Source organism: Parasteatoda tepidariorum, chromosome 11 (assembly GCF_982258835.1).
Source record: "Parasteatoda tepidariorum strain Cologne lab strain chromosome 11, Ptep-v5.0, whole genome shotgun sequence".
In the NCBI taxonomy this organism is placed as follows: domain Eukaryota; kingdom Metazoa; phylum Arthropoda; class Arachnida; order Araneae; family Theridiidae; genus Parasteatoda; species Parasteatoda tepidariorum.
This window is the reverse complement of record NC_141765.1, coordinates 46,785,753-46,803,192: the sequence shown is the minus strand read 5'-3', so window position 1 is coordinate 46,803,192 and position 17,440 is coordinate 46,785,753. Positions and strand designations below refer to the sequence as shown.

The following is a 17,440-nucleotide window of genomic DNA, read 5'->3' as shown; positions in this document are numbered from 1 at the left end:
CTGCCTTAGTTAGACAGTGACGGAAAAAGAAAAAAGGTATTTCAGAGAAGTTTCCTTTGTTTTCTTAGTCAAAACATAGAAGCCGCACATACCTGCTGCACACAATTCAAGCAGAAAGTATTTGGAAAAGAAACTAGGTTTGATAGAAAGCTGTTTTTTTTTCTTAAAAAAAAACTGAAATAGTCTAGGAGTTCCTTAATGTCTAAGCAAACGATCATCACAGAGAAGGAAAATACTATGTTGGGTCATAAAGTAGATATATTTTTGAGAATATTTTGCGTATAAACCTTATTTTCTTTCAAATATAACATAAAAGTTATTATAGTGTTACTGTCAGTAATGCAGAATGTCATTATAGACTCCTTTCACGAAAATATTATTATATTGTCATGCATTGATATAGCAGATTTGTAAAATAATCTGTTGCAAAATAAGAATATAATAAAAACTTATGCCCACCACAAAAATAATTGGGAGCAAATTTGTTTTTATGTAAATACATCTTCCACAACCTTGGTATTCCTTCAGAATGTTTATGAAGTAAAATGAAGATTAACCATGGAAGTTATGCATTTGTAAAATTAACTTAGAAATTTCTGGAGAAACTTCATATAAAATGTATTATATTTCTTGCTGTCTAAATTTGTTAGATATTGCTTCTTTGGATTGTGAATTGTTTAGATTCGAGTGAAGCAATATTTCCACCCAAAATGTGCAACTGGAGTATTAAAAATTAGTTTAAAAACACCATTCGATATTTCGAAAATGCAATTACGAACCTGTAAAATAGGTGCAAGTTTTAACTAACTCTAGGAAGGTAGAAAAAGAAATAATATGCTTAATTATACCTCCATGACTCCAGGTAGCTAGTACTTTGACTAAAATGAATGTATTATTTATTCGAAAAATAATTAAATCGTTTTAACACGCACTGAGAAAAATGCATGGATATATGGTGAAAATACCAGAATATGATAAAATTTACTCTGTTACAGGCACTAGGGGAGCACTAATCATTTTTATATTTGCTATCACAATATATTTGCTATGACAGAAACAACAGACATGGCTGAAGACTCTTTACAGAAAGCAGGTAAGTTTTATGTATCGTCCACCAAAAAATTTTGCAGCTCCCTGTCTTTTTTTGAACTGTGAACACCTTGTGTTGAACAGTAAGATTAAATAGTTGAGTGACCCTTAATTTCAATATTTCACAATAGTTCTAAGAAACTCTGTATCTTACCTTAAAATTAACTGGATTTGTATTACTTGTTGGAATTAACTGGGATGTAACTGAATTTCTTTACACATACTATTATTTAGCCCATAGGTGGGTGATGCGATTTCGTGAACTATTGCTGTGGCACCTGGGTGCGAAAGATTGAAGACCACAATTTTAAGTGTTTCTATTGTTTGAAATATACAAATTTTATTTTTTGTTCCTGCTCTTTTCCAACTTTTATTTTCTTAAAACAATAGGAATTGCAACAACATCAACATATAATTTCTACCACGCATGTGGCAATCATGTTTGCAAATTCTGTTTCCCAAATCCCTAAAAACTATTGTTCAATCAAGTTATATATAAGTTATATGTATTTTCAAAATTTTACCATTTTGAAATTTGAGGTAGCAGTAATTATTAAAATCAATTTTCTCTTTTTTTTTTAAATTTTTGAATTTAAGTCATTTGTTTAAACATTGTGAATAACTTACACAGCATACTAATTTTTCTTGTTATGCTGTCGTTTATCCTACATGCACGCATCGAATAATATAAATAGTTTCATTCCCTTTGACTGTTTTGGAATTTGTAAACTTAAAATTATAGTTTTCCAGTAAATAATACTTGCACAATCTGCCAGGCAATTCAATCATTATTTCATGCGTAATTTATAATCGATATAATTTTTAATTGAATGCATATTTTTATGATACAGGAGGAGGAAGTGGCTGTTGTGAACCTAACTCAAATGATTCTCTGTATTTAAAGTAACAAAAATAAAAGCTAATAAAATACAAAAATAAAGATGATTGTTGTTGTTAATTTACGTCGCACTAGAGCTGCACAATGAGCTATTGGAGACGGTCTGGGAAACATCCCGGAGGATGATCCGAAGACGTGCCATCACAATTTTGATCCTCTGCGGAGGGGATGGCACCCCCGCTTCGATAGCCCGACGACCTGCGCGCGAAGTCGAGCACTTTACGGTAGCACAGTTTAACGAGGACCAATACCGCACACCCTCGGTCCCTACGCAGACTGATCCAAGTGGTCACCCACCCGCACACTGACCGTAGTCAGTGATGCTTGACTTCGGTGATCTGCTGGGAACCGTGTCTTAACGATCAGTCCACTGCGGGACAAAATAAAGATGAACTAACACAAAAATTTAAAGTAAATGAAAGAAAATAGAGAAAATAAATTATTAGGTCTTCAGGAATCAAGTATTTAAAAAAACGCTAACCTTGTATAGGAAATAAATACAAGGTTATAATTAAAGTTTCCTGTAAGGACCAACGTGGTATCCTTTCTTGTACCAGCTTTTAGATGAAACTTGGTGTATATGATACATGAACAATAAGATAAAGAAATCTGCAATTAAAAATAGCTGAAGTTTTGTCCGCCAGGTGGGAGATGCACATAAAGAAGAGAAAACATAATAATATGGCATAAAATAAATCATTAATGATAGTAAAAGTCCAAAATGCTTTCTATTTTTGTTATAAATTTGTTTAAAATGCATTTAAAAGAATTTAACATAGACACAAAGTGTTTCTTGGTCTATTACGGCTGCATAACGTGCTATGCTTGTCAGTTTCATGTGCTTTTGCCTCTAACTCTATGGTCTCTTCAAGTTTAGCAATTGTCATTTACAACTCTTTCTGTAACAGCATAGTGCACAATTATTTCGTGGCTGTGACTATAGTTTCTTCAGTTGCTCAAAACTGCATAAGTCAAAAGCGTCATCTATTGATCGAAATAAGAACTATTTTCATAGTAGCTTTTTCCTTCTGGTCCATTTAATGTATATACTAAATTTTACTCACATCCATCCTCTAGAAATGAGTATATGTGCATCGGTGGATATAACGGTGGATATTTAACAATAGCATCTTTGACTACAATCTCTCGTTGCAAGAGGAATGAGAAAAAAAAGAGTTCATAAACATTTTCAAATTTTAGTTTTATTTTATTAATTGCCAAACACAGGTGTTATTTAACACGTATTTTCCCGAATAAGAATAATTTGTTTCACGAAATAATAAATAATGAGAGTTTGAAGCAGTTCGCTTTGTTATAAATGAGGTAAGTGTCATCTGATCATAAATTATAACCAGAGTCATTAATAAATGAATTATATGGTGAAGAATGGAATGTGCTAACGACAATGTATTTTTTTTTTTAAATTTGAAAGTTTCCTTAAAATTTTTTCGATTAATCACTAGCTATCATGGTAAGTTAATAAAAATCAAACTTTACGTGAAATTTATATCAAGCAGTGTTGCATTAATTTGAGGTATCTTGGTTAAAAATAACCGGGACAATCTTAAGCAGTTTATTTTTCAAGCATTTTTAAAAATTTCGTGGGAGTTCAAAATTAATTATGCTCTAGGCATGCATTTGAATGAGTATACGTTAATAATGTTTTAAGATCTTGGAGAATTTTTACAGAATTGTATGTTCACTATACAACGCTAAATGTTGTCTTTTTTCCCTCTATAAACGTTTTAAATTCTGATTACCAATATTATACAATTTTTTTCCTTACTTGACAGAATCAAAAAGCTATACCGAGTTTTGTAATGAGATACTCCCAAAAATTGAATTTAGGAAATTTTAAACCTAGACATTCACAGAGACAATTTTCTTTTATTTCCATTATTGTCAAGGATATTCGATATATTTCTTAAAATAGCTGTGTAAAACACATTTGGTAAAATAATATACTTGATTTATTTCTTCGCTTTTTCATTTTTTATTTATTTATTTATTTTTTTGCAAATCTCCTGATTATATTTTAAATTTCAAGAGCGATACTAATAAAGACAATTTTCGGTGAAACTGTTTTACGTTTAACCAAACCTTTCGATTTTTTTTATATTTCCAAAACATTATTAAAATAATATATTGTAGTTCCTGAAAATATTGTTTTTCTTTGGTTAAAACTTATAAACGTGAAATATATCACAATTAATACCACTTGTGCTCTTTTCGCATATACATACACGCGCTTTTCCTAATATAGCACAAAAATAACTTTTTCTTCTCCAGGATTTTTCCGGAAAAAAATATGTTTCAACATATTTCTAAAGTTGACCATATTCTAAGGATTTGTAACATTTAAATATTTCTGTTCTGAAAACTTAGGCTACGTATTAATAAGCAAAGATCACTTTCGAAAATTTGTACTTTATTAGAAGTTACAGCAAAAACTGGAGACTTGAGCAATATGTAGCATATGCGATTTTTATAAATGCAGTCATAAATTGTTGCACAATTTAATCCATAAAGCCTTTTTTCACAATTTCATCTTGTCGAAGTCATGGAAAAAGCACATTCTCACTTAGTTTTTAATATATAAAAGGAAATTCTCTGCAGTTTAATATTTTTTATTTTTTTTATAAAACTTACGTTTCTAAATTTTTATTTTTGCATATTGACAATTTTAAATATCCCACAAGATTTACAAAATTGCTCAATACAACATCTAAGAAAATATTACTATATGAAATGAAACAAAAATGAAAAAAATAGGCACTTAAATTTTTGAGTTTTGAAGTCTTCCGTAAAACTTACATTTTAAAATTTATAATAATAGTAATAATTCTAGAAGATTATTACATACGTTATAAATTTTGATAATTAAAAAAACTCAAGGTAAGATTTTACCTCTGAAAAGCTTCACTTAAATTAAAATACTTGAATGAGATAAATTTCTATCTATTCTAGAAAGTTATTGATATTAAACTGATCTACATTGTAAACCATTTCAAATCTAATTGCGATAAAAAGTACTGACAATCTGGGTGAAGACCATTTTACCGTAAAATCCACTTCTTTGTATAGCATTTTATACCTTAATTTTACCAGTAATATTAATTTAAGTACAGTGATTCAGTGATTTTACAGTAAATATTACTGATAAAATTAAGGATTATCACATTGTATCGTGAAATTTCACGGTAAAAAGTACCGGCATTCCGTGTGTCGGAACTTTTTTTCCGGAATTTTTAATAGTGCAAATTTTAGTTGTTTAAGCATGTATGCATAAAAGTAGAAAATATGTTCCAAATAAATTTACGTGAAATATTTAAAAAGTAATAATAATGCATAGGGTTATCTGTATACCAATTACTTTAAAAATGCCATTTGCGATTAAAAGCAATAATACAAAACCAGTTTTCTCTCGATTTTGTTATTTTATAAAGAAAAAACAAATGCATTCTGTAATTAAAAATATTATATGCTGCTTTCTGATAGGTTATTATAAATTGACTCAGCTTGCTAAATAACGAAATGTGATTTATTCCGATTTATTCCAAAAATATTACTTACGTCGCTATTTTTCGTCAAAATATCAAACATCATACATTTCTGTAACGCAAAATATTGCTAGATATTGAGCAGAAATTTGCATGCACAATGATTGCAATTTTGAAGAAATTGCGAGAAGATGATTTTCATTATTTTGGAAGAAATTTATTTGTAATGAACAGGTTGACGCTTGTTGTTCCAAGATATTTAATTTTGAATTCCAAGCAAATAGCAAAATGCATAATAAATATTGCAGTGTTATTTTAAGAGAAAATGATAAAATAAAATGAAACGAATCACAAAGTATTTTCTAGTCTACAAAGCAAACGAATACACATTTGTATAAAAATATGCCAACAAAAAAAAGTGAATATATTTGTTGAAAGTACCTTTCAACACCAAATTCTTTCATGATTGTTATGATTTCATTTCCTTTCGAATTCTCAGGTGAGGCGACTGACGGTTGAAGAAATAAGCATGAATATATTTCAATTTCAAAAAATAAGATCGAAACAATTCTTTTCCATCAACAAAAAGATTTTGGAACGAGATTTTTTATCACTGCTCTAAATAAACATTATAGTTCATTTCCTCTTTTTTGTTGTTGTTTTCTCACCAAGAAACTTATTTGACATGAATTTTGCAATATTGAAAGATGTAAAAATGAGGAGGGAGAGAGACATCTTACACTATGCCATGATGAAACAGCAACAAAGCATATTTATTTAAATTAAACTAAGTACTCTTATGCGAATAAAATTCAAATTTGGAAGATTCAAATTATGCGAGAATTTCCAAATAGTAGAATAAACACAATTTTTTAATACAATTCAATGTATTACCCTATGTAAACGTACCACCCAAGATTTTTATTTATTGAATAGCCTATTTAAATGGAAAGACATTTTTAATTATTATTTTCTCAACTGTATCTGTTCCTAAGACAGAATTATTACATTTAATATTCATCAATTTGTAAAGTATCAGAAAAAGTACACTTTTTTACACATAAATATTACTAAACTTAATTTAATATATTAAATTCTTCTAAAGACTAATGATAAATATACTATTTAACCAGTTTGTTTTTCCTTGTTTCATTGAAAAATTTAGCATAATTTGCATCGGTTAAAAAACTATTTTTTTAAATGATTGTTATCTTACAATTCATATATTTTATTTTTTTATATTTAAATTTTTTATATTATTATTCCTTGTCTATTTACTACAAGAAAATAAAGTGTGGTCAAAACTACCAGAATATGTTAAGATTACCGTGTTTCTGGCTCCATGGGAACACCAAAGCGTTTTGGTAATGGTTTTGGTAAAATTAGTAATGAAATATGGTGTTTATAATTATGGTGAAATTGGGTAAATGTTTTAAAATTTGACAATTTTATCATGATACCATAGAGTATGGTATGAGAAACATTTATTCGTCTAAATTTACATTTCTGTTTTGTATTTTTCACTAACTGTGTGGTAATAAGAACTATAATTTCGAAATGCAGAATTTCTGGTAAACCGCTAGCATATGAAAGGAGAAATTACCAAATGAAAGGTTTAAATACCGCATACTTTGATTTCATAAACCAAAATTTAACCAGAAATGTCATTACCATTCAGTAGGGCAATTGTCCAGAATCCAGTAATTTGTAATTGTAATTGTAATTTTCCCTGTGATTTGTTTATTTATTTTTAAACTTTTTTAACGGTTCCGTTCAATAATAGCAGGATCGCCAAACGTAAGTTTAATCCAGTCTTTTCATTCAATTAACGACATTATAAAAGATTCTCATCTAATTTAAAATGTCCTTAGGCATTAAAATATAAGTACACTGAGCTTTTGTACTCAATTTCGTAGTAAGAACTCGATTTCGTTAGCGTTGAGCTAAATCACGAATTCCTTTTAATTTCTTAGCGATAATAGTTAGTGCATTTGCTCTGATTAATTTCCTTTGAGAGAAGGTGTACTGATTAAAACCTCACTATATTTGTCCGCATTATTAGAATTCCATTATAACTAAAATTAATTTCGAAAAGACAAAAATTATTTTATACTAAATATGTATATGTACAAATGTAGTTTTCACCGAGTATTGACAGTTGTAAATTTTGTAAAAAATGTAAGAATTTTTCTCATGAAAATCTTATTGCTGAGTAAAAATCAGTCGATAAAAAATAGCCCAAATCATACTTTTTCACTGAAAGAAAGAAATATTTTGAAAGGTTTGTACTTTTCGGTTATGGCAAATATTTGTGATAATAATAATTCTTTGTCAATAATAATACTCTGCGTTTACTTAATCGTGCAAATCAATCAATAATCAATGCAAAATTATACCGTTAATACTTATTCATACTTAATATTTTATTGTATCTGATACATCATTAGTCTTTTTTGAAAATACTTTTTTCTTCTGATTTATGTTTAGAATAAAAGTAATTAATATAGATGCAATGTTCATAATACTATGTTTTTGACAGATTAACAATATATGCAAACATTTTTACTTTAACATGTATTCGAAAACAATGTTTGGGCCAGTAGAAGTCTTTTTCGAGCAAGTATTTTGTAGAATATAGCAGACATATGAAATTAAATTTTTTTAAGCCTTGATATCTGATATCTTACGTTTTAAAATACAGCGTAATTAAAAATGTATCTTAAACGACATAATTTAAACAGTTCTTAATCACAATACCAATATCCCTAAAAGTAACAGAAATCCTGGTCTTCTGGGTAAACGTTCTCCTTGCAGTTAGTTTGAGGTTTGTAGTGCAAAAGGTAGAGAAGAATTTTTAGAACACGCCTTTTTAAACTTAATATTTCCGACTGCTTTTACCATTAGAAAATTTAATCAAGATCTTGCGTATATAGATACATAAAATGTTTTATAACTCATATAATACATTTGTAAAATTTTCTACAAAATTGTAACGGAAGTTCCATGGATATTTTTTATTTGATTTAACTAAGCATTTGCAATTTCATTTATAGTAAATATATATCAAATTTATTAGAATATATGTCATCATTTATTAAATTACTGAATATATTCGCTATATTAAACCATAGTGAATACTTTCTGAAAATCAATGTCTGATTGAACGAAGTAATAATTTCTTTCTCTGTCGCATGTGATTTTTCAACAGATTTCAGACACTTTGGTATCACTGATTTGAAGTCTGATATCGATTTCTTTCTCCAAATTACAGTTTGTTTAAATAACATTTCACTCCGTTTTTTGACTGCAGATACAAGTTGCTGGCAAACGGGGTCGCACACATGTTCCAACAGGTTTCTAGGGAAGTTAGGACATATCATCAGAAATAAAACTTTATGTGAACCCATACCTGGAAAAGTCTTCATACGCTTCTAGGGGTGCTTCCTGATTATGTTTCTTCATGTGTTTCTGATCAGGACATATTAGGGGAACCTTCTCTGGACGTTTGTTACAACATTTGCGCTAATCCTTCTTATAAATAACGTTTTTAAATTTGACCATTTCGACAAAAAATAAAATAAAAATGTCATTTTAATGTCATTTTTCGAGCGAAACTAGTTTCAGATTTGAAGTCCCCTTACCCATATTTGACAAGCTCAAGTGCCTGTATAAATATGAAAAAAAATGATCCCCAGTGTTATTCACAGGACTTCCATGAAAAGTAGCCTTTTAAAACTGTACACGTTTTTTTGTTTCGAAAAAAAATATTTCGGAGCTAAATTCTGTTTGAAATGTCCACTTGGATATGTTAGACGTAAATGTGTATTCCAATAAGAAAAAAAAATAGATGTAGAATATTTATATAATCGATACAGTTACAATGTACGAAATATACAACCAATTTAAATCTCCAATAAAAAAGTAACCTATGTTCTGCTTTTTTTAGATAAAATAAGCTATGATATTTAACAAAATCTTAATCAATTTATTTTATGATAAATGTGTCGTCGCATATAGTTCTGGACATGTGAATTTTGAAATGAACGTACCTTTGGCCCTTGGTGAAAACATGAGTAAATGAGCACATGACGCTCCAAAACCATGACCTAATAAAGTAACATTTCTTGGATCTCCTCCAAAATGGGCAATATTTTCTTGAACCCAACGTAAAGCTGCTATTTGGTCCATCAAACCGTAATTACCTCTTGAAGTAGTCTCCATGGCTGGGAGAAATCCTGTTAAGAATAAAAATCAGATTTTTAGAACATTAACTTCCATTCATTACGTATAGTACATTAACAAACATCATCAAATGACAAAAACTATGCGTGTTAAATTACACTTCTAAGCAAAAGTAATAAACTAATTAAGTAAATAAAAGTATAAGTCTACCAAACTTGAATAAATGTTACCAATTTTGAGTAAATTTAAATATATTATATTTTTCAATAAATACAACAGCGAGTTGAGATTTTTAGGGCAGATTTAAAATTAGCCGTTCATATTGAACAGTTAGACTTAGTTAATGACCATAAGAAAATGCAAAAGGCTGTAAACTCTAACTGTATAATTTTAAGCGTCAGCTGTTTAACAGTACCTATGTCTGGAAAAGTACATTAAATAGACTTGAGTGTTAGACAAATAATGCTATTGGACAGAACTTTCAGACGCGGTATTTTCACTGGCTAGACAAAACTTAAAAATAGCTCTATATCTAGTTAAATTCATTTGCATTGATGTAGTGCACTAGTAAATAACCTCAAGTGATTGATCGAGTGTTACGTTACCTCCTGAGAAATATGATTTATTTATTATTAAAATATTTCGGGAGATAATTTCAAACATATTTAAAATACAATTAGAGTGCCTCAAGGGGTAGTAAACTAATTTAAATTACTAGTGACACAAGTCAGAAAACAATCTGGTAATGGCCGATGTGTCTTTAAAATGCAAATCAAATCACTTTTCAAATGAAATATAATATCGCGTTTTCTATTACCGTTGACAAAACTGAGAAAGAGTCATTCAAATATATATATATATATATATATATATATATATATATATATATATATATATATATATATATATATATATATATAAATTTAAAAATTGCGACGTAAAAATCGTTCCTTCACAAAGAGTCATAAATAGTCTGTATGTAGTCCTGTGTTAAAATGAATTAAGATGGCTAAATTTTTTCAGATTAATTTATTCAAGGTACAATTAATTAATTATAGAAATCTGCAGTTGTAAATAGTTTTTACTGCAATAATTATTTAACTAAATCTAAAGCCATAACGAATAGTGAAAGCGAAATTCAACTTGTGTGAAGTAAAAATTTGCGTGACTTAACATATATTCATTTGTTTGAAACAATGGAATCGAAGTTTTTCTGATTTATTGAATTTATATTATAGAAGAAATGACTAGTTCAATTACAAACAACAATCTCCAAAATGATCATTAATCATAGAAACCTGATTTTGAGATGAATGAGATAAGGAACCAAAACTCTTTGGTTTAGTTGGCCAGTTGATTTTATCAAAACTTAATGTAAATACTGATTTTTTAAAATAGCAAATTGTCCAAAGTATTTAGTTCAATAAAATTGTGTTGAACAAAAGTTAAAATTATTGTTTAAGTGAAATATATGTGAAATTACTTTTTTGTGATAACTTCAGGAAAATCAACCAACGAAAAATAATTATAGCAATCAAAGCACACTTTAAAGTTTACTTAAAAATAATAAACTCATAATATTGAATAATGTGATTCCTATATAACTAAAAAAAAACAAATTCGAGTGGCTATCGAATTTGTTGCAGCATAATAGGTAGCGTTTAATATTAACCACTGAGTCAGTAAGGCTATTTTAAGAAATTTTTAAGTAATGTCCTGTAATAGCTGCTGAAACATTATATATATATATATATATATATATATATATATATATATATATATATATATATATATATATATATATATATATATATATATATTTACTTTTTTTCCACCACGTAACAATAAGTTTCTTCTTTTTAGATTTGTTAGGAGATACTATAACTCCACAGATTTTCCCTACTTAAAAAAAAGAAAAAATTCAATTAGAAACTTTATGAGTAGAGTCATAGACCAAGACACAGTAACACCAAGCAACAAATAATAAAAAAAAATTTGATCAAAAGCGACATTTGGCGAACAAGGAGATGCCTGATTTTGAAACTCAGCGTAAGCAAGATTTGGTCGAACTTGACAATTTTAACTGTAAAATAAACGGAGATTTTCAAACGCATTTAAAACGTGGGATTTGATCAGTTTTCTCCATTCATTTGATAGAATATCCAGAACTTAAAAAGAAAAAAAATAGAGGAGAGGACCGGTTTTGCAATCAAAGATACAAACAAACGTTATTATAAAACAATGTAGTTAAACGTGTCGTTTAATTGGAAAACCGTTTTAGTCTATTTTATTTAAAAGTATATTTTATTAATTACGTAAATCCCACAGCATTAAATCAAATCTAAAGTTAAAAGCTTTATTGCTAGAAAAATGAAGCTAAATAGCTGACGTAAAAGAAAGCACTTAGCTTTCCAATGAAAGATATATTCACTCCTACCTTAATTTGTTGGGCATATAACGCATCTCAAATAAACTCACGTGTCTTTAACAATATTAATTGCATGGACGAAAGCCACATAAGCTCTAGCTAGTGGTTTTCATCGAGTACTAGAAATCGTTTCTATTTCGACTCCCTAAGCTACGGAAGCATTGATTCGCGAGTGCAGATCGAACCGTGGACTGGTAAGCAGCAACTAAAGCATTCAACAAATTCCAACTTCCTGAACTCCAATCTCGTTAAGATCCGGTGCAAGATTGTGAACTGATGTAGAAGAAAGTAATTACACCCAGATAATTTCTGTGCTGACTACTGAAGTGTGTAGTGGGAGAGTGTGACAAATAAGACGAAAACAAATCACGGTTTTCTTAGATTTCCTTCGACTGTAACGGGACGTAAATTAATAACCGGAAATAATGGGAGCATTACTTCTTTCGGGTTCCAAATATCGGATATTTAAAGATTACTTTTACCAAAATTAAAGTTTTAGTGCGAAAAATTAAACCGCGATTGTTAACATTATTTGAAATGACCGATACCGATGTAATTTTAGTAATGAAACTTAGTTTCCAAATACTTGTAACCTAATAAATCGGGAAAATATTCAGCATGTGTTTTATTTATTAGAACTATTTTTATCACACATTCAATGTTATTTGATACAATCCAATTTTTTTTGGTTTTTGATAATTTCATGCTGCCCCCGTATTATATTTACAATGAATAGAAAATAAGAAAGAATGTGCTTGCTTTTTTTTTTGGATCATATAGCACAAATCTTTTATTTTTTTACTTTTAGAACTAATTCACCCAGACTTATTTGAAACTACTTATTTGAGACTTATTTGATACTCCCTTGAAAGTTTAGGAACAGTTTCCGTTATGTTTTATGGGGTATCCTTTATTTCTATTTTTATGCTGCCCATATATTGAATCCTTCACATTCATCTATCACATCAAACCACAATAAATAACTCTGAATATTCCATCCGCAAACTTAATAAAAATTTCGTAAAATAGTTTTCTTTAAATATAATAAAATAAAATACATCGGTATAATACATGATATAATAAATTAAATTATGTAATAAAATAAAATGCATATAATAAGGCAAAATACCTAAGGCATATTCGCTGATCACAGACTCTTACACTAAAGTAATATCTGCTTTTTAATATCATATTCAATTTCTAATATATTCCGCATTGAAGATATATTCCATTAGAATTTATGATTAATAAGAAGAACTTAAATTAGTTTTCAAAACTCAAAGATGATAGAAAACATATGCTCACAGAAATCATGCTAAACGCAATTATTGACAACATTATTTAGGGTTTTTACTTTGCTTACTGTACATTTTGCGTACTGCCAGTAATGATTGATCTGCCACATGTCTGATTCAAACTACTGAGCTCACAAAAAGGGTTCTGAGTGAGTTAATCAGAAATTATAATAATTTTCAAAGCTTTTTTTCTTATGAATGTGAATTAAATTATTTTTATGTATTCACCTTTGGTACTCGAATATTTTACGCATTGTATTGATATATTTTTTTCTGAACATATTCCGACAAATATATGAAATAGTTTTAAATATCACATGCGAGTAAAAATAGTGAACAGCTCTTCTAAAGGAAATCAGCACTACACAAGTATTTAAGACCAACACTCTGACCTAGCAGCTTATTGGACAAAAAGTGTTTAGTGTTTATAAAAATGAAACCCCCTCAGTGTATTTTAAATAAAACTTATAGTAAGAACGTGTGCTACAACTTTATTTGTTTCCCTTTAAATTAAATAAGAAAGAAAGAAACTATAATGAAACTAAAGCACATATACACAACATGATTTGAGTCCATGATTGCATTTTTATTGCGTTTTCCAGGTTTCTTTTCTACTTAAAAAATGGATCAAATGTACTAAAACTTAGATAAAACAAGTCCACTTTTTTAGTATTATTTATATCAGCTTTAAAATAATACATGAGAAACTGATTAAGAAAAAGGAAGCTTCTTAAGAAATTAATGTTTTAAATGGAAAATATTTCTCGTTTTTTGAATATCGATAACGTTGTTCAACTTTTTCCAATAATTTTTGTTTAAAATAAAAAAAAACTTTAATTCTATTCAAAAGTTTCATCTTTTCCAGGAATTTCAAGTTACAAAAATACTTTTGTTGGTAGCCGCATGATTATTTCCTATATATATCCTCAAGGGTCTAAGGTAAAAGAGGAATGGAAATGTTTAGGGAAGAAAGTAGAAAAGAAACCCAAGTATCCTAAACAAGAAACATCTTGAAACCACAAAAGAGCCTTGGGCGAAAATCTTTCGATCGATTCCATTATTTTTAGAGAGCAAAAAACAACGTGTTTCATCAGAAACAAGATATTGTATGTTGTATACGTCATATATATATATATATATATATATATATATATATAATACATTACATTATATTATATTACATATATATATATATATATATATATATATATATATATATATATATATATATATATATATATATATATATATATATATATATATATATATATATATATATATATATATATATATATATATATATATATATATATATATATATATGTAATATAATATAATAATATAATGTAATATAATATAATATAATATAAATATAATATAATATAATAATATAATGTAATATAAATATAATATAATATAAATATAATATCATGTAAAAGAATAAAAAAGAAATATAGTAAAATAATTGAATAAACGCTAAAATTCTCTCTTTAGGCAGCATTCTCTTACGGCAAAGGCGAATTCGAAATTTCAAATTTCGAAATGAAGAATATTTATCCTAAGATTAAAAATACTCTTTATAATGCCCTAATGCTTCAAACAAAAAATAAAATGATAGCATAACTGCAAGTAAGTTTTAAAAAAAATAAAGGAAAACAAACTCACCGATATTGAACAAAAAAAGGAAAAATTGGATATATTAATCAAACATTTAACAAAATTACTAAGAAGAAAAAATATTAAGAACATTCATTCAGGTGTCATCGTACAATATTTTTAGTAAAAATATAGTAGTTTAAAATTCAGTGCTGACATCCGGGAAAAAATACTTTAAGAAAAATAACAAAATTTAGAAAAAATGTTAGAAACAAAACCCAGAATAAGAAATGCAGTTGATAAAACCAAATTTGTAATTAAAAGATCAGTTTTCTTAAACCATTCAAAAGAATTAAGTTCATTAAACTATTCAAAATAAGGATAGAAAGTCATTTATAGACATTACCCTGCATTCATACATTATTTCACAACATTAAAGTCTTCGCGTATTACTCCGGCGGTGACGTTTATAGTTCAAATCCCTTATCCATATTTACTTTAAGAAGAAAACAAAACAAATAAAACTGTCTGTTACACTGGGCAATCAAAATTAAAATTTAAAAATTTCTACAAATTAATAGTTAAATTAACAAATAGATCAATCAGTATAGAATAATTATGTCTACATTCATCTATTATGTCCACTGGCATAAGGAGTAGCTTATCATAGTTAGTTTTTACCTTAAGAAATATAAGTCAGATCTAATACTATAAGCAGAAATGAGAAAAAAATACTGTCTTAATGAATTTATGATTTTGTTTCAATGAAATTGAAAAAATGAATAAGAAAAGTTTTAACGAATTACGATCTGTTTTAAAATGATCTTTATCTCTTAGAAATTTCCTATAATTGTAATTATTTTTGTAAAATCAACGAATCTGATTGGTAATTATATATGAAAAAATCTCATTGGTTGCGTTTGTGAATTGATAATCTTCTTTAAAAAGCTTAAATCTCTCCTTTTGTGAAAAAGTGTAAAGGAAATTAGTCTATCTTCATTAATTTTAAAAGTTAAATCTAGAAAATGGATTGAAAGATTTCCGAAATTAGTTTCGTTAAGAATTAATTTACTGTGATAAATTTGTCCAACTAAAATCAAAATTAATAACCAAAAGATCATTAATAAATCTGAGAAAAGAGGAATTTGTAAGAAGATTACGATTATGAAATGCCTTAACATATCAATATTCTGGGGTAAAAGAGAAAAAAAATATTGCAGACATTAGTACTAAAATATTGTTCGTACCATTATTTTTGGTGAAAAAGTCAGTCATTAAATAGAATATAATTGTTAAGATCAATATGAACTAGGAATTTTCAGCTTTTTATCATCGAAATGAGGAATATTTATCCTAAGATTAAATTATCATTAACTTTAAATAGGCTATGAAGTTTAAGTACGTCATCAGGAAATTTACCAATTGGAAGGGAGGTATATAGGGTTCCGAAATAAATTCAGCTAAGAAAATTTTATTTTATTCAAACTTTTGGTGTTTTCAAAATTTGAGCGTTATTTTTGATATTCCAAATCTCGTGATTATTATTTTTAGTACATTCTCTTTAATTTCGTGGAGTTCTCATTTAGGAATCAGCAAATGTCAATTTTTTTCATGTTACTATTGACGCCACTAGCAATAAATCTGAATTTATTTGGGATTTCATGGAATTTCGGATTAGAAAAAAGAAAAGGAAAATTATTATTATTATTTGATTTAACTTTAAGTCTAATTTTATAAATAGTTTTAATTTTATAAGTAATAATGCCCTTATTTGGGGCAAGATTTTTGTAGTTAATACTGCTGTTTAAGTCATATGGAAAAATAGATTCATTAATAATCACATATTTATGTTCGACTTCGTGACGAGTTCTTTAGGTTTTTTTTTTATAAAATCTAGAGCTTCTCTAGAAATTTTTATCAAAACCATACAAAGACCACAGAGACCCTGCTCCCTACCAACCAGGCTATCCCGTCCTATCAAAAGAGGTGATTTTTATTAGTTATTATAAATAATTATTGATAGTAACTGAATTAATAGGGGAAAAAGAATTGTCAGATTAGTTTGGAATATTATCAGGTATACATTTTCCTGGTATTCGTGCCACTGATGGTTTCCTTCTTTTAAGATTAAGAGTCATTTTCTGGTATACATTTAGCTAGTTTTTCTTACATTAATATTTTTTGTCATCCTTTATTATTAATGATAACTAACTATTATTAATAATGAACTAGTAAGCGGTGATAAGTTAAATTTGCGCTTAAAAAAATGTTTTATTGAACATTGAATTTTTCTGATAATCTTCGCAATATTTTTCATTAGCAATATTTTTAAAAGGGGAAGAAAAATAATGTGGTGCTTCTTCCTATATCCTTCCTACATTTCATCCATTAAACCAAAGATTGCATTTAATCTTACCCTACAAGCTATTCAAATCGGGAGGAGCAGAAGCCT

At 27.8% G+C, this 17,440-nt stretch overlaps 1 protein-coding gene across 3 annotated transcripts in view; it reads right to left on the bottom strand.

The window, feature by feature from the left end:
- The window catches only part of LOC107445726 (neuroligin-4, X-linked), a 190,165-nt gene that overhangs the window by 52,373 nt on the left and 120,352 nt on the right, over positions 1-17,440 (bottom strand). For all 3 annotated transcript variants that reach the window (XM_016060199.4, XM_016060198.4, XM_087155307.1), the window contains exon 3: positions 9,537-9,722. In XM_016060199.4, coding sequence (XP_015915685.1) covers positions 9,537-9,722 — 186 coding nt within the window. The remainder of the gene's footprint in view (positions 1-9,536; positions 9,723-17,440) is intronic.